Here is a 22,530-nt window from a genome sequence, read left to right on the forward strand (position 1 = left end):
TTACAATCAAGTACTGTTGCGTGCTATATTGAAAGAAAGCTAGTCTTTTGGTTAAGGAAAAAAAACTGGGACTCAGGAGATACAGTTTGATGGATCTACCACAGACTCCCTGAGTGACTTTGGACAAGTCACTTAGGCCCAGATCTTCCAAGTGCTTAGGCATTTAAAGGTGTTTGAGGAACGGGGCCTTAGGGCCTGATTTTCAGAAATGCTAGGCAACTGCTGCTACCATTAACTATAGCTGGAGTTGTGGGTGCTAAGTACCTCTTATCTTAATATGTTTGTGGCTTAGTTCCCCATTTGCAAAATGGGGGCAATAATACTTCCTGTCTTCCACACTGTGTACATCAGAAGCAAGAAGCCTGATAAACAAGCAGTGGGGCCACTGGATGACTGAGATGCTAAAGGAACATTCAGGGATGATAAGGCCATTGCGGAGAAACTAAATGAATTCTTTGCACGGATCTTCATGGCTGAGGATGTGAGGGAGATTGAGCCATTCTTTTTAGGTGACTAATCTGAGGAACTCTCCCAGAATGATATGTCATTAGAGGAGGTTTTGGAACAAATGGATAAACTAAAGAGTACTAAGTCACCAGGACCAGATAGTATTCACCTAGGAGTTCTGAAGGAACTCAAATGTGAAATTGCAGGACTACTAACTGTAGTCTCTAACCTGTCATTTAAATCAGATTCTGTACCAAATGACTGGAGGATACCTAATATGACGCCAATTTTTAAAAAGGGCCCCAGAGGGGATCCTGGCAATTACAGGCCAGTAAGTCTGACTTCAGTACCGGGCAAACTGGTTCAAACTATAGTAAAGAACAAAGTTGTCAGACACATAGATGAACATAATTTGTTGGGGAAGAGTCAACATGGTTTTTGTAAAGGGAAACCATGCCTCACTAATCTACTAGAATTCTTTAAGGGGGTTAACAAGCATGTGGACAAGGGAGATACAGTGGATACAGTGTACTTAGATTTTCAGAAAGCCTTTGACAAGGTCCCTCACCAAAGGCTCTTAAGCAAAGTAAGCTGTCATGGAATAAGAGGAAAGGTCCTCTCATGGATCAGTAACTGGTTAAAAGATAGGAAACAAAGGGTAGGAATAAGTGGTCAGATTTCAGAGTGGAGAGAGGTAAATAGTGGTGTCCCCCCGGGGGTCTGTAGTGGGACCAGTCCTATTCAACATATTCATAAATGATCTGGAAAAAGGGGTAAACACTGAGGTGCCAAAATTTGCAGATGATACAAAACTACTCGAGACAGTTACGTCCCAAGCAGACTGTGAACAGCTACAAAAGGATCTCTCAAAACTGGGTGACTGGGCAACAACCTCGCAGATGAAATTCAGTATTGATAAATGCAAACTAATGCACATTGGAAAACATAATCCCAACTATACATGTAAAATGATGGAGTCTAAATTAGCTGTTACCACTCAAGAAAGAAATCTTGGAGTCATTGTGGATAGTTCTCTGAAAACATGCACTCAATGTGCAGTAACAGTCAAAAAAGCAAACAGAATGTTGGGAATCATTAAGAAAGGGATAGATAAGACAGAAAATATCATACTGCCTCTATATAAATCCACGGTATGCCCACATCTTGAATAATGTGTGCAGATGTGGTCGCCCCCTCTCAAAAAAGATATATTGGAATTGGAAAAGGTTCAGAAAAGGGCAACAAAAATGATTAAGGGGATGGAATGGCTTCCATGTAAGGAGAAATTAATAAAACTGGGACTTTTCAGCTTGGAAAAGAGACGACTAAGGGGGGATAAGACTGAATCATCTTGACTCATAAAATCATGACTGGTGGGGAGAAAGTAAATAAGGAAGTGTTATTTACGCTTTCTCATACTACAAGAACTAGGGGTCACCAAATGAAATTAATAGGCAGCAGTTTTAAAACAAACAAAATGAAGCATTTTTTTCATACAACACATAGTTAGTCTGTGGAACTCTTTGACAAAGGATGTGTGAAGGCCAAGAATAAAACAGGGTTCAAAACAGAACCAGATAAATTCATGGAGGATAGGTCCATCAATGGCTATTCGCCAGGATGGGGAGGGATGGTGTCCCTAGCCTTTGTTTGCCAGAACCTGGGAATGGGCAACAGGGGATGGATCACTTGCTGATCACCTGTTCTAGTCATTCCCTGTGGGGCACCTGGCATTGGCCTCTGTCAGAAGATAGGATACTGGGCTAGATGGACCTTTGGTCTGACCCAGTATGGCTGTTCTTATGTTCTACATCTCTCTTGTCTACTTAGATGCTAAGCTCTTTGGGGAAGGGACTTTTACCATGTGTTTGCACTGCACCTAGAAGAATGAGTTATCAGTCTTAGTTTGGTCCCGGTTATTACCCTAATACACACAAATAACATAAATAATAATTTAAATAGGAAATTTATGACAGATAAGGGCTTAAGGAATTGAAAGTATTCAATGGGAAGGATCAGATGACCATAATGTCTATGATTAAATTACAATACTTTAGTTCTTTGCATTTACATAACATGTTCCATCCATTTGCTATGTTGATCTTAATGGCTTACTCTTTTACAACAAGCCTGTGAGGTAGGTTAGATTGTTGGTAGATTGTTACTACCATTTTAAAGATGAGGGGACAGAGGGTGGAATGAATTCTCCCATCACATAACAAGTCTATAAGCAGAGCTAGGACTAGAGCTAGAGCTGTGGAAATCATTGATTTGTTGCTTTGCTGGTATTTCTGAAAAATCGGGGTTGGGGGGTAGGGGAGACAATGAATTGAAAAGTTAAAAAAAATCATTTCAAGTCAAACAAAAAGTTTAATTCGACCTGAAACAAAATGTTTCATATTGATTTCAGAATTTATTTATTTATTCTTCCATGAACTTGAAGGACATTTCTAAACAAAAAGTCATTTCAAATTGAAACATTTAAATGTTTTTCAGTGACATTATTAAGGGCACAAGAGCAAACTATCCTGCTGTATGGAAAAGATAGGAAGTATGGCAAGAGAGCACCCTAGCTCAACCAGGAGATCTTCAATGATCTAAAAATTAAAAAAAAAATGTGTCCTACAGAAAGTAGAAACTAGGTCAAATTACAAAGGATGAATATAAACAAATAACACAAGTATGTAGGGACAAAATTAGAAAGGCCTAGGCATAAGATGAGATCAAACTAGCTGGATACAAAAAGGGTACCAAGAAAACATTGTACAAATACTTTAGAAGCAAGAGGAAGACCAAGGACAGAGTAGGCCCATTACTCAATTGGGCAGGGGTGGGGGGGGAGAAGGGGAATAACAGAAAATCTGGAAATGGCAGAGGTGCTTAATGACTTCTTTGTTTCAGTTTTCACCAAGAAGGTTGGTGGTGATTGGATGTCTCACATAGTGAATGCCAATGAAAATGAGGTAGGATCAGAAGAGGCTAAAATAGGGAAAGAACAAGTTAAAAATTACTTGTACAAATTAGATGTCTTCAAGTCACCAGGGCCTGATGAAATGCATCCTAGAATACTCAAGGAGCTGACTGAGGAGATATCTGAGGCATTAGCAATTATCTTTGAGAAGTCATGGAAGATAGGAGAGATTCCACAAGATTGGAAAAGGGCAAATATAGTGCCAATCTATAAAAAGGGAAATAAGGACAACCCAGGGAATTACAGACTAGTCAGCTTTACTTCTCTGCTTGGAAAGATAAAGAAGCAAATAATTAAGCAATCAATTTGAAAACATCTCGAAGATCATAAGGTGATAAGTAACGGTCAAAAGTTGTCAAAAACAAATCGTGTCAAACCAACCTGATAGCTTTCTTTGACAGGGTAACAAGCCTTGTGGATGGGGGGAAGTGGTAGACGTGGTATATCTTTACTTTACTAAAGCTTTTGATATTGTCTCGCATGACTGTCTCATAAACAAACTAGGGAAATACAACCTAGATGGACCTATTGTAAACTGGGTACAAAACTTGTTAGAAAACCGTTTCCAGAGAGTAGTTATCAGTGGTTCACAGTCATGCTGGAAGGGTATAATGGGTGGGGTCCCGCAGGGATCAGTTCTGGGTCTGGATCTGTTCAATATCTTCATCAGTGATTTAGATAATGGCATACTGAGTACACTTATAAAGTTTGTGGATGATACCAAGCTGCGAAGGGTTGCAAGTGCCTTTGTTCTGGGTGCCACATTTCAGGAAGAATGTGGACAAATTGGAGAGTCTAGAGAAGAGTGACAAAAATGATTAAAGGTCTAGAAAACATGACCTATGAGGGAAGATTGAAAAAAATAGGTTTGTTTAGTCTCGAAAAGAGAAGACTGAGAGGGGGCATGATAACAGTTTTCAAGTATGTAAAAGGTTGTTACAAGGAGGAGGAAGAAAAAATATGTTTTTCTTAACTTCTGAGGATAGGACAAGAAGCAATGGGTTTAAATTGCAGCATGGGAGGTTTAGGTTGGACATTAGGAAAAACTTCCAAACTGTCAGGGTGGCTAAGCACCGGAATAAATTGCCTAGGGAGGTTGCGGAGTCTCCATCATTGGATATTTTTAAGAGCAGGTTAGACAAACACCTTTCAGGGATGGTCTAGATAATACTTAATCCTGCCATGAGTGCAGGAGACTGGACTAGATGACCTCTTGAGGTTCCTTCCAGTTCTTAAATATCTAACTACCCCATCCCCCACATTCACAAACAGAAAATACATATATAAATGAATCTGATGATGTGGAAATACTGCAAACAATGAAGATGATAGTGGAGTCTCGTAGCAGGGTTATTACATTTTATCTGTATTTACACAAATCCAATTTTTTGAGTGTTTATAACTTGATTCGAAAAAAAAATACCATGACATCTTTTCATCCTGACTGTGCTATTGACATCTGTCTTTGAAGATTGCAAAGGTATAGGTAACTGAGATTTGGCTTTACAATTGGAACATAGGACCTGATCCTAGTCCCATTAAAATCAAGAGCAAAACATCCATTCCATGGACAGAATTGGGTTCTTAGTCAACAATTCTGTGTATTGCACAGACATTACTCCTTGTATGGGCCCCAAGAAATTGAGAGACATAAAATGTAGTAAAAAACTATGTCATTGAAGAAGAACGGATCTAGTTACACACTGTGAATAGAAACATTGAGTGATACAATTTTTGCAGTTACTTTTCAGAACACAGACACTTTAAGGATGAGATTGTTGACACTGGGTCTCCAGCTCCTTTGTACCACTTTCGCAGTGTAAAGCAGTAATTTACTTCAGGGACATGCTTGCATAGGTAAATCCCAGTCTCATACTGCCAGTTTACACCATACTCGACAACCTCATGTATAGGGGGGAAATGCCCAGAGCACTTAGGCAATTCTGGGCTGGAAGAAGGCTTCAATGGGGCTTTTGCAGCCAGGATAGGTTAAAGCAGCCCTGAAGCTGCTCTCACTTATGTTAGGGATCTAACAAGATTCTAGATCATGCTTTGCCACCCTCTCAGATCCTGCACTGAGCATGATTCAACTGCACTCAAAGATCTGGGCCTAAATTCCTCACCCTAAGTGAGGCTTTAGGGGAACACAGAGAAGTATATGTCACCTTTAGTGGTTAAGGCATGCACAATATCTATTTTCAGAAAGACTTTTTTGCTAAAAGTTCTATATAAAAAATATCCCTAAAAGTGAACCGAACTCTAGAGAATTTTTAAAGGTTCCCATTACTGTTTTTTTGAGAAACACGCTGCTGATCTTATTACTAATGGGACTGCAAAACACTGATTCCTGAAACAAGTTAGTACTAAAGCGTCAGAATCATTAAAAGCCCTGCCCAACTCTTGACTTCTCTCATGTTTGTACATGTTTTATGTGCACGTAAGACTCAGATTGACAAACATTCAGTTTACCTGAATGCGAGTTGCAGATCACAACTTTCAAACGATGCTTGACTCATACCTATGTCAACTTTCTATTTTAGATAACTAGGGCATTATGCTTTAATAGGTAAAATTAAAATTGATTTTTCCAGGTTTGTACAGCCTTGCTCTGGTTTCCATGATGCAACAGCAGAATGGATTTTTTTTAACTGAGTGTATCCCAAAGAGAACTGAGAATGTTAACATTAGTCTTAGTAAAGCTAGAGTGAGCTTCACACCAAAGTCTCAAACTCTGGGAAGTGAGTCCCTGTAGGACCACACAGGACAGTCTGTGAATTCAGTTGTTGCTAGCTTTACAGCTCAGGATGGAAAGAAAGACTGAACAATGTCAATATTCATTTAATTAATTCAATTTTGTTTTACTCTGAGAGAAACAGATCACTTAAGGAGCAAGAATGAATTTACAAAACTGGTAAATTTATGTGCTTCTTTTTTCTTTTCTTGAAGATTTCAAGAATTCCACTGTATATAATTGATACTTTCACTGGCTTTGTACGATTTAAAGAACGATTTTAATCCATTTCATTTAAGAGTTTGTTCTCCAGTTTTTGTTTTTTGGTTGTTGGGGTTTTTTTAGCTCATTTAGAAGGGCATATGCTGTTGCTTCTGCCAGTGACCAGCTAGCAAACATTTGATTTGTGTTCATGTCTTTCATAAAAGGCTCCATTTTCAGAGAGAAAATCTATTTTCAGCAAGCACAGTCCATTCAAAATCATTCCTTTTATCTAAACAGTAAGTATTCATGCCAGCATGTGCAACTAACAGGACCTGATTCACCCCTGAATTATTACCATAGGACTCTGGTGTAGCTCTACTGATGTCAATGAAGTTATAGCAGTATGAAACTGATAATTCAGGCCCATAGTGTTAATGTCATGGCCATTTCAAAGAACCCGTTAAAAACTGTAAAACCGTTCAGGCTTTGCAGGACTGCACAAACAACAAAGTGTATGCCCTGCTTTTTTGGACTAGTGGTAACATAATTCTTTATCTTATTTACCACCTTTTAGCAGGAGAGCTCAAACTATTTTAATAATATTTAAATAAGCCTCAAACTGTTCTGTGATGAAGGGCAAGGTGATGATACACAGTGACGGCCTCCTTTACCTCTAGAAAGCAGTCAGCGCTGTTCAATAGCACCAAATAACATTACCTAACAATTTAGGGCAAGAAGTAAAATGGACTATCATAGCGAGCTGAAGCTGCAATGGGAATTTAGGCTGGCAGAATATAATGATATAAATTGGAATTTGGCTGGAAGACTTTAATTAAAACTCTCCTGTCCTTAAAGCAAGTTCCAAAAGATCTTTAATAAGCATAGGGGGTCAAGAGCTCAGCTTTATGCCTCATGCAAAAGACAGTAACTTCAGCAGGACAATTCCTGGCAGCACCATGCTGTCACTACTTCAGTACTGACTCAAAAGGAGGAGGAGTCACACCTAGTAAATCATCTCACTATTTCCTGAAGCACCTACTTATGCCCAGAGATCTCTGTAGCAGACATTGACAAAGTCCAACACAGCCTAGCCTATGTGATCGGACAGGATCACAGCTTAGTTTATGTGATCTGCTTGGATCTGACAGGTGATATGGCTGCAGGAATAAACTAAATCCTTTATGTCTAATGATTTGAAAAGTTCCTAAATATATCACTTTACATTTTAAAAAAGTTTATCAAAATGTATTTATTTTATTTATTGATAATGCACCCATTGTTGTATTTTCCAGGTGCATCACAGAAACTGAAACCAACTTTGCCAGCAAGTGGGAACAGGGCAAACAAATGGCATAATTCTGTTCTACACTGACCTCAAGCAAAATCTCTGTTCACAACCCTCTGCCCTCTACCATTTCTCTAGAATCTTAGCTCCCTGATGAGGTAAATATCTAGTGCAATAAATCGAAAATAAATTTGGGCTCTGATGGATCTCAGAAAGGTGCATATTCTACATACTTGGGACTTCCACTAAGGATGCCCATCCCATGGAGTTCTATTCTATTCAGATTCTAATACTGTGCTCATCACCATGCTCAGCCCTGGGGATGAATATCAAGAGCTCTCGAGTTAAATTGAGCTTTTGTGTTGGTCTATAAAGAAAGAGATGGTCTCAGAGATAGTCGTGAGTTTCGCAAAACAATTAAATTACATACCTTGATTTAAAGCTGTCAGGTGGCATGAGTTCCAGTGTATGTGTTGGTCCATATAGATTGACTACAAACAGCTTTACTGTTGGGTTTGTTTGACCTGCCTTTGAAAAAAAAGGAAGTAGAAATTTTAGCATGTAATGTAGAGGCACTGGAAATACTGACAGCTAAATATACTTAAGGAATACATATATTTCAATATGTTTTTCATAACCTGAAAACCCTTAAAGTGATCTTCAATTGAAAACAATAAAATTCTGTCTCATTATCTCCCACAAATTGCTGAGTCAATCAACTACACAATTGAAAATGTAGCTCAAAACCCAAAGTAGTGAGTATATACTATCGATCATGCTGCTATTCACTGAAGACAGATACCGTAATGCAAAAAAAATTGACCACTCAAATGACACTAAAAAAGTATTTTGTGAGTTCTGTATGTAGATGGAAATTCCATTAATATTTTATCAGAATTATGCATGTTCAAAGGCAGAATATACCCCATGGTGTTTAGGATTTAGGGGTTGTCTACACAGCAAAGCACTTTAGAGGGCTGTGATTTGTAGAGAGCTCTAATGTGATGAGTTCTAGCTACCCTGGGCAAACCATGATGGTGTGCTCTAAAAGGTATCTAGTTTGCATTAATGTAGCCCTCTTAAGAGCCTGCCATCAGGATCTACATGGGGCAGTTAGAGTGCAACACCTTAAACTGCTTTAAAATCCACATCCCTCTAGAGTGCTTTGCTGCACCATGTAGACTAGCCCTAAGATTCCAGAAGGTAAGACCATGTGAAACTGTAGCAGGAAGATGCATACATCCCAAGAAAGCACCGTTGGCATTCTTTCTTGTTGGGTAGTTAAAAGTCCAGTTTAAATGAGCTTTGTAATAATGTTCTAGTAATAGATCTAATATTCAAACCTGGACATTCATGCTAGGGGCAGCCAAGGAAGAACCATTAGGATCTCTCATGTCTCTAAAGACTGCTGCTGACAAAAGGGGAACAATCAAAGAGAGGGTGATAAATAGAATTGGTGGTGGTGGATGGAATGTCTTGGGGAGGAGAGGAAGGTAGGTCAGATGGTATCCTGCACCTTCAAATATTTTGAGGTTCACATTATCAATAATATAGATATTACTCAGATTACTGCCTATCATGGTAATGAATGTTGTCTCATTGTTTCCTTGGGTTCCTCCATCTGCCTGTTGTAGTCATGTTGTCTTTTGTCTTGTATTGAGATTTAGATTGTGAACTCTTGGGCAGGGAACATCTTTTTCCTCTGGATCTGTACAGCACCTACCACAGTGGAGTCCGGATTCATGACTGGGTTTCGGAGGCACTACCCCAATAAATAAACACTAGATTGTAGAACTTTCTAAGATTTTGTAAAATATAATAAAATATCTATTTGCAGTTTGCCTGCTTCCGAGTAGCTCTGAAATGCTCAGTTAATTTGGAGTGGTAATGGGACTCCTGCTTGTACTTTCCACAAATGTAAAATCATATCCTCTTTTCAGTTTTACAGAATAAAATGGCTTTTAGATCTGGATACGTTTTTTTTTTTTTTATTCTGGGATCAAGCTACTAGGTATCTATGTGGGTTCACTCCGTAGCTGCTAGAACTGTTAAAATATTATGTCTTATTAGAATCATTCATGGCTTACTGTGGAGCCTGTGTTCCACACAGAAATAAATGTAGCTCTCCTTAAATTAGCATCCCCAAAGTAATCATGTGCTGGCTAATCATCTTGTTGAAAAAAGGATACGGATAATTTAACGTAAATGGTAGGGAGCTAGGGAAGAACAAATCTTCACTGCATTTCTTCCCATTTTTTTTTTAGGGTGTGGGGAAGGGTCCTATGGCAAGGTCATAAAGACTGAGGATCCACAGGAAGTCAAGACCCCGTGTGTGATGTGCTGTACTTCAATCCACGGCCGCTCCAGAGTTCCATTACAGACTCCTCCCATCTCCATTCTCTGGCAACGTAACCCCGGTAGAGCTTCTCCAGGTGGTGACCATCACCAGAGTCTCCTTACTCTCTTCAGGTGGGTTGTGTGTGTGGGGGGAAGAGAGTCAGAAAATTGAGTACTGTTAACTTTGGGCTCCGCAGGGCCAGTGGGAAGATGCTGTAAAGCCCCTTATCCTGCACTATTTCCCACTTTGCCCAACCCCTCTCTACTGTGCAGATTTCAGGACCCACAGAGAGTTTTCCAAGGAGCCCCAGGGAAGCAGAAGAAGCGGCAATGCCGCTGCTGCAGAGGAGGGGACTTCCTGTTAATGCAGAATGGGCAAAAGTATTTGTGGATCAAGAAAAAATGATCGAACCCACAATTTTTACCACTATTAGTTAAAAAACTAGCTTGTGTGCACTTCGCTCATTGTAGGGATATTTACAGACCCAGTGTGGTCTTTAAAAGATGCCTCACTGAAATACCAACACACATTTTCTTTGGAAATTGCACTCATCTCATCACATTTCTAGCCTAAATCCCATGTCCACCCATATCTGAGAGGTGCAGGACAGGAGTCAGATGTATGTTTGAACCAATTATAGGCAAACATGAAATTTAGACGATCACTTAGGTTGAGTCTCTAGAAGTTCATGTGTCCGCAAAATGACGGGCTGATCTTTGAAACACAAAAAGACATGGGTAACTTTCCTCATGTGAGTAGGCTCCATTAACTGCAGAGAGATGACTCATGTGAGTTATGGTGCAAAGGTCTGTAATTGAAGGTTCAATTGAAGGTTTTTTGTTTTTAATTCAAAAATGGTTCACTCTACCTCTCTGGCAATGGATTATATCATTCATTATATGCTCCTAGGTGGAAAATATAACGCACATTTAATTCCAAGCATGTCAACCCTACAGATGTCCTTATTCTGGTACCCTTACTCGCACTTACTCCTTTACACTCCACAGGATTATTGTCTTGAGTAATTACTACTGTGTGTGAGTAAGGACTGCAGAGTGAGATCCCAAGTGAGCATGTCACAGTTTCTGCATAACGTAAAGTGAAATCCTGTATTAAACAACAACTTTTAACTATCCATGTTGCCTAACCACAAGCTTAATTAATAAATTATGTTTAACTGGAAGCTAAATTGTTATTGAATAGACAAATTAAATGAAGATAATGTTTTTCATTAATGAGATTACTGAAATAATATTGTGCATCTCTTTTGTGCTTAATTGCTAATGCTTTGAGATTTTTCACTTCTTTGTAGTGCTAATTTTTTTTTAAAAAAGAGTTCCTTGTATATTTTTTTTGGTTGATTAATTGTTTTTAGACATCAAAGCTGGCAGAATTGCATGACTGGTGCTCCTAGGTTCTATCGTACTAAATAATAATCATAATTGCCATTCTAGAATGCTGTTTCTTAAGAAAATCATAGGTATTTTTAAGGTCTGATCTTTCCTCCTTTAAAGATAATGGGTCAACTCCAATTGATTTCAATTGGAGAAGAAGCAAGGTTAAAATTTTCAAGACTACTTAAGTGACTTAGGAAAATCAATGGGACTTTGATTTCTGCATGCCCAAGTCATTTATGAAAATGAAACTTAAATATTTTTGAAAATCATACCCAAATCTTTAATCTATACACTGAACTATTGCTACTTTCTTTACGTTTTGAACGTTTAACATTTTTAATGAAAATACCTACCTACTGCACATTATGCTGTTTTGGTGTCTCAGCAATCACTGTACGTCCTTCAAAGAAGCCAGCTCCCATTCTACATATTTGCATTTTACTGCATAAAATCCAACAAGGAGAGACCAAAACCAAACTAACAAAGAAAATCATCCCCTTTAAGAAGGCTTCCAAATTAATGCTCTTGGTTTCCTTATTTTTCTAGGAGGCAGATAGGCTTTCTCCATTCCCTTAGACATCAGACTGGGGAAGCAGCAGCTTAACCAAATTTCTAAGGCTTTTACCTGAGTGAAACTAAACTCATAGTCAGAAAACAAAGTCACTAAGGCCTAGGTCAAGCTAGTGTCTTGAAGTGTGAGTGAGCCTGCAGCCCATAACAACCAGCATGGCTTCCAGTTCCTTATCTCTCCTCCTGGGCTTCCTTTTCCTGTTTATATATAGCCTCGCCCCCAGCGTGAGATAGGGTGCTTCTTGATTGTGCCCAGGCTTTCTTGACTGTAAGCTGCAAATTGTCCCTGAAATGGGCCATAGACCCTGCCACAGCTACTTATAAAAGCCTGATTTCTCTGCTCATGGATATAAATCTGGTATAACTTCACTGAAGTCAATGGGGTTACATAGTCATAAAGCGTGCTTATAGGCAAGGGGAATCAGGACTATGATGTCTTTTCTATATATAACATCCTAGTATTTTCTTCTTCAGCTTGCCTGTATATTGAACTTAAGTAATACATGTGAGATACAGCTAAAGTAGTGTGGTAGCCAGAACCCAGCAAAGAGGCTGCCAAGGTTTAGGAACTTAATATATAGTGTAACAAAGGTAAGTGAATATGGAGACTTTGAGCAGGGGAACCTTGGGGGAGGGTTTATGGGGAGCAAATAGGAAATTAGGAGGATTCTAATTCTGGTATCAGAGAGTCTCATGTTTAGACCTGCAGATCTCTCCTCATCACAAAAGACAGGCGCTCCTTATCCAAGTTTTTGAACCTCACTGAAAGGTTTGGTTCTGTTAAGTTTAAAGACTTGGGGAAAGTTCATATCAATGCTTATTTTATCCAACCAAGGCCTCTCATTCCTGTTTATAATTCCATGGCTTGATGAAAAGTAGCAGTCAGATACTAGGATACTCTGTATTATCAGAAACCTCTTATGCTTCATCCATCTATATACTACTACTCTGTGCTGTTCAAAGGCAATTCTGGCAGCATTTTTTCTTGACTCCTTCTGATCATTTCATTCTTCATTCAAAAGCTGGAGCATACACCAATCATATATTAGCATGAAACAGACTGTACGTCTCATCCTGACCTAATGATTTCTGTCTAGCAAAAAGCTTTATAACTCTATTTGAAATAGCATAACCCTGAATGCTATTCCTTTTACTGCCACATCAACACAAGCAGCTTCTTTTACTATGTAGAAACAGTCCTTCAGCAATGCAGAATGCTATCAGTCGGTTCACTGAAGTGTGCAAAAGGTCTGTAGATTGCACTTAGACGTTACTTACCTTAGGATACGGATAGTGCTTTCCTTTGGGATACAGACCTCCAGTAAACCGAGGAATAACCATGTTTGGTACCAAAGTGTCATTTATCATCAGGAATGCCAACCTTTCTCCATCCGGGGACCACCAGTGGGCAACATGAGAGTGAAGAAGCTCCTCTGAAACAGATGCATATTCTTGGAAATTCATAGAAGTAACTATTGTGTGATTCAGATTACCAACTCATTCATTTGCATTTTATATTGTTTCTATGCTTTGTTGCAATGCAGCTGTTGTAATTATAAAGAAATATTGAAAATTATCCTGGACTGAATTGCCTGAATATTAAGGACCATTATAGGCTAAATTATGAGTTTTTACTCAGATGAGTATTCCCAATGATATCAGTGGAATTACCTGCATAAGTGGGATGATTATTATTGCCTTATATTTAGCCCTACTATCATTCTATCCATTTTTTATGTTTAATTCTTTTTGTAAATGATTTGCACAATAGAATTTAAAGGCATTTTTAGCACTAATATCATTCTATCCAGTTATTTATATTTTATTCTTTAATTTGAGGAAAACCTTCAGTTTTATTGAACCTCATTTTGCATGAAATTTTGATTTTTGTTTTGTTTTATTCTGTTTTGGAATGGATTTCTTTCTTTCTTTTTTAAAATTACTGAATTCCCAGCCAAATGAAAAATCCAGTTCCTGCCCAGCACTAGATCTGACTAATTTAGCTCTTTTACTTTTAGTCTGTGATCAGACTTTGATTTTTTTTAACTAGCTAATTTACGATTTGTACTTTTTCAGTGAACAGTGTGTTGTACAGAAATTTCAGCTGTGTGTATGAAACCAAAATTTGGAGTATTCACAAGCTGTCCATTCAGAATATTCACTAATTGCTGTTCATGTGTGATTGATTGCCTGAGTTACAGAATATTCTTTCTGCTCCCTGACTATGAACATTCATATGGCAAACATTTTGGTTTGTTCTAAAACACCGCTGTTTGTATTTAAATAAGGATATTCACACAAAGAACAGACACTCCCAAATACTTCTGTAAACCAAAGCCCAGAAATGTGAGTATTTATGAATTGCAAATGAAAAAGCCACACAAATAAGGTCAAAATGAGTGGCTATTTGGAATTCATCTGAATGTCCATTAATATAATTGTGAGGTATTCAATCAGCTATATGCCTGATGCTACCACACAATATTTCATATATATCTACTGCTGGCAGAGTACCGCTTAAATTAACAAGTTACCTAGGAAAGAAGAAAAGAGTCAGCATGCCACAATATGCTGGGATTTGTGCCTGGAAAGACCCCCATGTGCACCCTCTCACAAGTGTTAAAGAGATGGTGAGTGTGGGTGGGGGGAGGGGAACAGCTTCTTCCATTCCACTGTAGCCTATTCCTCGGAATCCATGGAGACCGTTCTCTAGGAGCAGGACCTGCATCAGAGCTATGGGGCACGGATCGGACAGCCTGAGAATGGGTGAAATCACTTGAGAGAGGCCACGCAGACCTCACAGTCCCAGGCTACCCCTCCGAGCCCCCCACAAGGCTGTATAACCTTTGCTGGATATTACCTCATTCACAGAGCCCCCTCTGTGGTGGGGGAGCCTCTCACAAAGTGGCTTCCAGTGCCTGTCCTGACAGGGATTAACGAGGAGCAATTGAAACAGTAAACTGGAAATACAGGACCTCCGCATCAGTGTGTCCTGCTTCCTTCATATTAAAACAGAAGAAAAGTTGTGGCCTTGCTGAAAATCCATGTTTTTTGGAGAGGTTAATGGACCTGATTTCCAACCCCTACATATCCACTTGTGTTAAAAATTGCACATGTGGATACACACATATATTGACTGGTGCAAACCATCATATGAGCATATGTTCCAGTGAGTTTTGTGAATGGAAATTCTAACACCTCTGAGCACACAGGTGCTGGAATTTTACAATGCACATTCAATGCATGGGCAAGTGTATGTGCATGCACTATTTTACATACACACGTGTAAAGCTCAGGTAGAATATCAGCGGCAAATGTAACATTAATATGTGCATTTTCAACTAGTTACTTCTCTTTCTTATCATTTATATTTCTGACCCAGTCTTTTAATGCTTATGTAAGAGAAAGTAATTTGTTCTGTCAACAATTCTATTTATCTTTAATAAAAAATTTAGTTTCTAAAAATGCACACCAACCTTTTTTATAACAGATAAATTTCTGATATGCACAATCAAGTTGAAATTGAAAAATGCCGCATTGGCATGGCATAAATGACAGAAATTGGTCTTGTTACCCTTTAGTTACTGTATACAAATACTACAAATACTGAGGCCCTTTGCAGTCAATATACTTATATTGTATTCAGGTAATTTTAACGTATTTATTTCTCTCACAGTATCTGGTCTTAACAATAGGTGCAGCTTTGCCATAAGGATCTACAATAGCATTAGAATCTCCTCGTTCATTCTCTATTAACTAAGGACCAGCTTTTGTAATCCTTGTTTATATTGAGTGTTTCCTTAGCCATAAGTGATGTGGCAGGCAGGCACAGTCATAGGAAAGAGATCTTGGCCAGTGTTACATGCCAGAGCTCCAAAGTTTGTCAGCAACTTCACCCCAGTCCCTCCTGAAACCTGACTCTTTCTTTTCCCCAGTTTCACTCATCCCACAATGCTATCTCTTAATCTTGTGAACGGTTTTGCTCACTACTACACTACCCACAAGTAAGTATATTTGAGTAACCTTTACCAATATTTAATATAGTCCAATTGACTTCACCAGGGCTTCTCTTATGCTAGACTTTACCTAGTCATCAGGTGGAGGCTCCCTCTCCCTTCCAGATGACCTAAATAAATGTCAGGCTGACCTCTAATTACTCCCCAGGGATGCATGCTGCCCAGAAAAGACTGGAGAATTGGCAGAACCATAACTTTGTCTGCCTAAGTGCTGAACAGCAGAGCTGGTCAGCTGCCTGGGGTGGAGGGTGGGAAGGAATATACTGCACTCCATAAAGGGGAGCAGTGTGAATTTGGAGATCTCCAGAAGGCATTCAGAATTATCTTTGGCACAGTGCAACTCCACACTGCCCCCAATTCAGAGCATATCACACAGGCTACCATCTTATAAGTATGTGCAATTCACCTTAAGGTTAGCAGAATTTGGCCCAAAGTTGCCTAGCAAAGTATTGAATAATCATGAATGTCACCCAAGCAATACTTTGTTTTAGCAAAAAGGTGATCTGCTCGGTCAGATTTAATTAACTTTATATGCTTAAATATACCAATTTATATGCAATCATATTAGATTTGCAGTGTCTGAAGTGCATTTAAAATGATCTTCCATGCTAAAGATGCTCTTCTCTCTGGTTTTGAACTTCACTGACCTAGTAAAATACTTACAAAACATTAATGGAATCTGTTAAAACCTGAGGTAGGTAATCTTTTGAATACAGACATTTAAACCTCTATACAATGTAAATTACCATTCTTATTTCAGAGAGTCCATTTGAGCTCGGGTTTTCAAAGAAGCCTAAGGGGATGTCTGCACAGCAACTACACAACTGTCTGGACCATGCCAGCCGACTCGGTCTTGTGGGGCTCCGGCTGCGAAGCTTTTTCATTGCTCTTTACCCTGCACTTTGGGGACCCTCCCCCACTCTAGAAAATATAACTATATGCAAACCAAGTTGTGAGTCAATAGAAAATATGAGCTAATGCAAAGATCTGAAGGCAATTTTGCAAGAAAATAAGAAGAGAAAAAGCAAAATAGCTTCAGACACCATTGTCATGGAATGAATAGTTTTCTCCTGTAGGTTTTGTACAAGAATCTCTTCCCTGTATTAATAAACAGCTATATTTATCCACCTTACCTTCATAGAGCCAGTCTGCAATTCCATTAAATATGATTCCTTCTTTTCCTGAGGATGTCAGTCGCAATGAGCTACTCTTTACATCAGGTTGATAGTAGATGTTATTTTCAAAAATATAAATCTAGATTAGATAAAATTGAAAAAGGGGGGAAATAACATGTTGGTAGACATAAATGAATGTTTTCATGCCAGTGATAGAAATACAATTTCCACAGTTTCAGAACAGTATAAAGAATACTTCATCTTAATTTTCATTGAAGATCTCTCTAGATTTTCTGGTATTATCAATTTCTAAAAAACTTTTAGGATTCAGAGCCACAAGAATGTTTTCTTTTTAACTATGATGCCAACTCAAATATTTCTACTCTCTTTAGCAAATTTTCTCACAATCACCAGAACCACCCAGGTTGTAAAGAGTTTAAAAAGTCAAATATTATTACAATTAAATAGATTATGAAATATTTTGTTAGTCCCATTTTTATCCAGCACAAATATCTTTATTTCCATCTACGAAAATAGATTTAGCTCAATAGATATAGATTACAAATATAAATTACAGATATACATCACTGGTGTAACATTACATCTGGGAATTAAGTGAAATAAGAATGAGACTAAGGAACTGAGTACTGTTTGATTCTCTCTATGTTCTTAAACCATGCACCTCACTGGTATCTGAACATCTTACACAAAGCATATCATAATAATGACCCCCCTATTGTCAAGTTTGGTTTCCTTATTTTTTTCTCTGTAGATGTTTGGGAAGAATTTCTCTTTACTCATTTTTCTTCCCCTCTTTTCTTCTTCTCTCCATTATTTTTACCCCTCACCCTTCAATGGCAAGGAACCAGTGAGGACACAGACAGCAATCAGAATCTTTTGGCAAGTGGCTGCAACTTGAACTTCAAATAAGATATCTTCTGCCAACAATTTGTCCCAGCAGCAATGAAAGGGGAGAAGGCTACAACCACCTTAAGCAGTCCGTCGTTTTCTCCTCCCTCAGTGCTAAAATATAGAGCACTCTAGCATGTCCTGGATTTAACACAATCAAGGGAGGAGAAGCAGGAAGAGGCCTGCATCTGTCCTTTTATAGTATCTTTCCTTGGTTCCTCCCAGCCAACCCCAGAACTTTTTCTTAGAGCTGAGATTCTTCTGAGGAGATCAGAAAGCTGTCATTGGCTGGCAGGGGCCATGAACCACCTGGAGAGAGAAAAGGAGTACTTGTGGCACCTTAGAGACTAACCAATTTATTTGAACGTAAGCTTTCGTGAGCTACAGCTCACTTCATCGGATGCATACTGTGGAAACTGCAGAAGACATTATATACACAGAGACCATGAAACAATACCTCCTCCCACCCCACTCTCCTGCTGGTAATAGCTTATCTAAAGTGATCACTCTCCTTACAATGTGTATGACAACCAAGTTGGGCCATTTCCAGTACAAATCCAGGTTTTCTCACCCCCCCCCCAAAACACACACACACAAACTCACTCTCCTGCTGGTAATAGCTTATCCAAAGTGACCACTCTCCTTACAATGTGTATGAAAATCAAGGTGGGCCATTTCCAGCACAAATCCAGGTTTTCTCACCCCCCCACCCCCATACACACACAAACTCACTCTCCTGCTGGTAACAGCTCACCCAAAGTGACCACTCTCCCTACAATGTGCATGATAATCAAGGTGGGCCATTTGAAAACCTGGATTTGTGTTGGAAATGGCCCACCTTGATTTTCATACACATTGTAAGGAGAGTGGTCACTTTGGATAAGCTATTACCAGCAGGAGAGTGAGTTTGTGTGTGTAGTTTTTGGAGGGGGGGTGAGAAAACCTGGATTTGTGCTGGAAGTGGCCCACCTTGATTATCATACACATTGTAAAGAGAGTGGTCACTTTGGATGGGCTATTACCAGCAGGAGAGTGAGTTTGTGTGTGTGGGGGAAGGGGGGGGCGGAGGGTGAGAAAACCTGGATTTGTGCTGGAAATGGCCCAACTTGGTTGTCATACACATTGTAAGGAGAGTGATCACTTTAGATAAGCTATTACCAGCAGGAGAGTGGGGTGGGAGGAGGTATTGTTTCATGGTTTCTGCGTATATAATGTCTTCTGCAGTTTCCACAGTATGCATCCGATGAAGTGAGCTGTAGCTCACGAAAGCTTATGCTCAAATAAATTGGTTAGTCTCTAAGGTGCCACAAGTACTCCTTTTCTTTTTGCGAATACAGACTAACACGGCTGTTATTCTGACACCTGGAGAGACTGGCCCACCTTTTTGAAGCCTGTTAAAATGGCCAGCCCCTTCTCTCTATCGACATCCTTCCTCTTGTATCTTATTTCTTTTCTTGTAGTGACATTCAGGGAAAGCTACACGACAGAAGTGAGTCTGTCACTTTGCTCTGATAACAGTGAGTTTTGAGGCTGTTTTCACCTCATTCATTCTCACTCCATTGCTGTTGCTAATGGCAAACCAAAGTGATATTTTTTACAGTCCAGGCTCCTGGTCTATTCTGGTATTTCTAAGAATTAGAGGAAGGAGCCAGTAGGTGGACACCTGGGAAGAGGCAGAAGTGTCTCCCCACTTTTTATGTACTCGGAGTCTAAGTTTGAAGTTCAGAATGTTAGAGCACTAAGAGGTGCAAGGAAGAGGGGGGAGAGAGAAAGGAAAGACCAAGAGAGAAAAAACAGGAGGGGCAGTGAACCTGGTTGTAAAGATGAGGGTTTATAATGGAAACAATCACACAATCCTATGTACTTCAGCTGATGCAGAACAGTCCAGCACTTCTCCAAGCAAGGCATCAAACCTGTCCTCCACTCTCTACACTAGCTTCCCATAAAATTTTGAATCAATTTGGATGATAGATCTCAGTCCTTTACTTCAAAGTGCTCCCCAGCCTGGGCCCAGATATCTAAAAATTTGCCTAAAGCTCTGAGATGAAGAACATAATTGACAACTCTGTTTCTCTGGCACAATGGAACTCTCTACAATAAGGAAAAAGTTTGTCTGTGTGGGAGACAGAACTTTTTCAGGGGCTGGTCCAAGTCTGTGGAATGAACTCCCTGAGAACTAAGGACTATCACAACCCTCATCACCTTCCACTCCAAGGGAAAGACACATTTCTTTGACCTTGGCTTCTCTTACATAAATAGCAATGCATATATTTATTTAAAAAACAAACAAAATGAGACACTCTACTACATATAAAGAAAAGGAATACTTGTGGCACCTTAGAGACTAACCAATTTATTTGAGCATGAGCTTTCGTGAGCTACAGCTCACTTCATCGGATGCATACCGTGGAAACTGCAGCAGACTTTATATACACACAGAGAATATGAAACAATACCTCCTCCCACCCCACTGTCCTGCTGGTAATAGCTTATCTAAAGTGATCATCAGGTTGGGCTAATAGATAAGCTATTAATAGATAAGTTAATAGATAAGCTATTACCAGCAGGACAGTGGGGTGGGAGGAGGTATTGTTTTATATTCTCTGTGTGTATATAAAGTCTGCTGCAGTTTCCACGGTATGCATCCGATGAAGTGAGCTGTAGCTCACGAAAGCTCATGCTCAAATAAATTGGTTAGTCTCTAAGGTGCCACAAGTACTCCTTTTCTTTTTGCGAATACAGACTAACACGGCTGTTACTCTGAAACCTGTCTACTACATATGCTTCTCCACCTGAGAAGAGTATGATAGAACAAACATGTGACAGATGTTAGTCACATTACTTAACATGCTACTGAAAGGCACTCACATACTATGGTGATGAGCATGATTTAAGAACTTCTGTAGAACAGAATAGAACACTACCTCCTTTCTCCTGTTAGACAGGGATCTTCCCCTCTGCTATCATATTCTTCTTTGAAACACAGTTCTTTTGGAATGTGCTATCCCTGATCTCTCTATTAGCACTATCTGCTCCCTCTTTCCCACCCGATGTTATAACAAACACACACCAGCAAAAAAACAAACAAAAAGTTACAACAAAAAGGAAAGGAAAATGTGGAATCACAGCTGATGTGAAATCCTGTAATAATGCTTCTACCAAGCCGATTTTCCCAGTCCTTTAATTTTTCTGTTATCCCTCATCCCTCCCTCTCACCTGATGTCAACATTCATGAATTGTCCTAATTGTAAATTCCTTACGGCTTATTGTCTTGTTCATCTTTAAAGTGCCATAGCCATGTTTGCATTTGCCAAGCACACAATAATAATAAATAATAACAACAAAACAATTCATAAGAGCATGTATGTACCATAATAGCTTTGCAGGCAGGAAAATGCAGATAATATAGCAATAGATAAACAATACACAATATAAGTTTTGGTGCAAACATCTCTTCTATATGCACTCATGCTAGAACAGTGGGTTGCTTAATTGCAGTAAATGCATTTCCACAGATAATCTAAAAGGCCCAGGTATTTATCATATGTCTGCTTGTGGGAATAATACCAATCTAAGGTTAAGTATTCTTGACCTTATCATTGCTTTCCTCTCCCCCTCCCAATTATGAGTTGAAACAGATTTCCCTAAGCATCTTTAAACAACAGACTTTATTGATATTTAATAATATCTGTATCAGGATTTCTACTTTATGAAGCAATAAAGCTGAAGAGTTTCATACCATGAGCACTGAAGCATGTTTTAGCTATTATCAGGAACAAAGGGTGACTTGGGACAAAGTTACTTTCCGGTCAGAAATTTAAAACCCTATGTGAATTCAAACTTGAAGTAAAAATAATTGATGAAATATTTTATGGTTTCAGCAGATATCTAAATTATCCAAAGGTATTGACCAGTAATTACGTTTATATTGAAGAACTGAAATTGGATGCAGTTCAGAATCTCTCTGAACCTGAAAAATATGACCCAACTTTAAGCTTGGAGAAGATAATGGAGTAAGAATTTTAATGATGCCAACTTTCTGAAGAAGGCAATGACAGGCACTGTAGTCAATGTATATCTCCTAAAAAAAAAAAAAAAGTGAGGACTTAAGTTTGTTTTTGCTGGGAAAAAGAAATGTATATAAGTAACACTAGGCAAGGTGGCCTACTTAATTGTTTAAGGAAGCCTAGTTGAAATAAGATCATTTTGCCAAATGGTTTTTCTTTTAGCCAGTTAAAAGCATTTATTTATGCCAAGACAGATCCTCAGGCGGTGTAAATGGGTGTGGCTCCAATATCTAGCATTGCCTCCAATGTATAAAGAAATGTTTTTAACTGGCTAAAAGAACAACTGGAAATATGATCTTATTTCATTTAGGTTTCTTTGAATAACTAGCTCAATCTTGTCCATTATTGTAGAACAATAACAAGAACAAAATATTACTTGTATTTCTTTTTTTCTTACCTTGTAGGTTGTTTCTGTCTCAAACTGTGAAAACATCTTTAATGTTTGGGCGCTGTAGTGAAAAGCTTTCATTTAAATACTGT

The 22,530-nt window shown here is 38.9% G+C and overlaps 1 protein-coding gene across 2 annotated transcripts in view; it reads right to left on the reverse strand.

Moving 5' to 3' along the window:
- Positions 1-22,530, reverse strand: part of DPP10 (dipeptidyl peptidase like 10) — an 867,655-nt gene that overhangs the window by 45,936 nt on the left and 799,189 nt on the right. For both annotated transcript variants that reach the window (XM_048869243.2, XM_048869242.2), the window contains exons 8-10: positions 17,093-17,213; positions 13,222-13,376; positions 8,069-8,166 (exon numbers count right to left, since the gene is read on the reverse strand). In XM_048869243.2, coding sequence (XP_048725200.2) covers positions 8,069-8,166; positions 13,222-13,376; positions 17,093-17,213 — 374 coding nt within the window. The remainder of the gene's footprint in view (positions 1-8,068; positions 8,167-13,221; positions 13,377-17,092; positions 17,214-22,530) is intronic.

Source organism: Caretta caretta, chromosome 11 (genome assembly GCF_965140235.1).
Source record: "Caretta caretta isolate rCarCar2 chromosome 11, rCarCar1.hap1, whole genome shotgun sequence".
Lineage (NCBI taxonomy): Eukaryota > Metazoa > Chordata > Testudines > Cheloniidae > Caretta > Caretta caretta.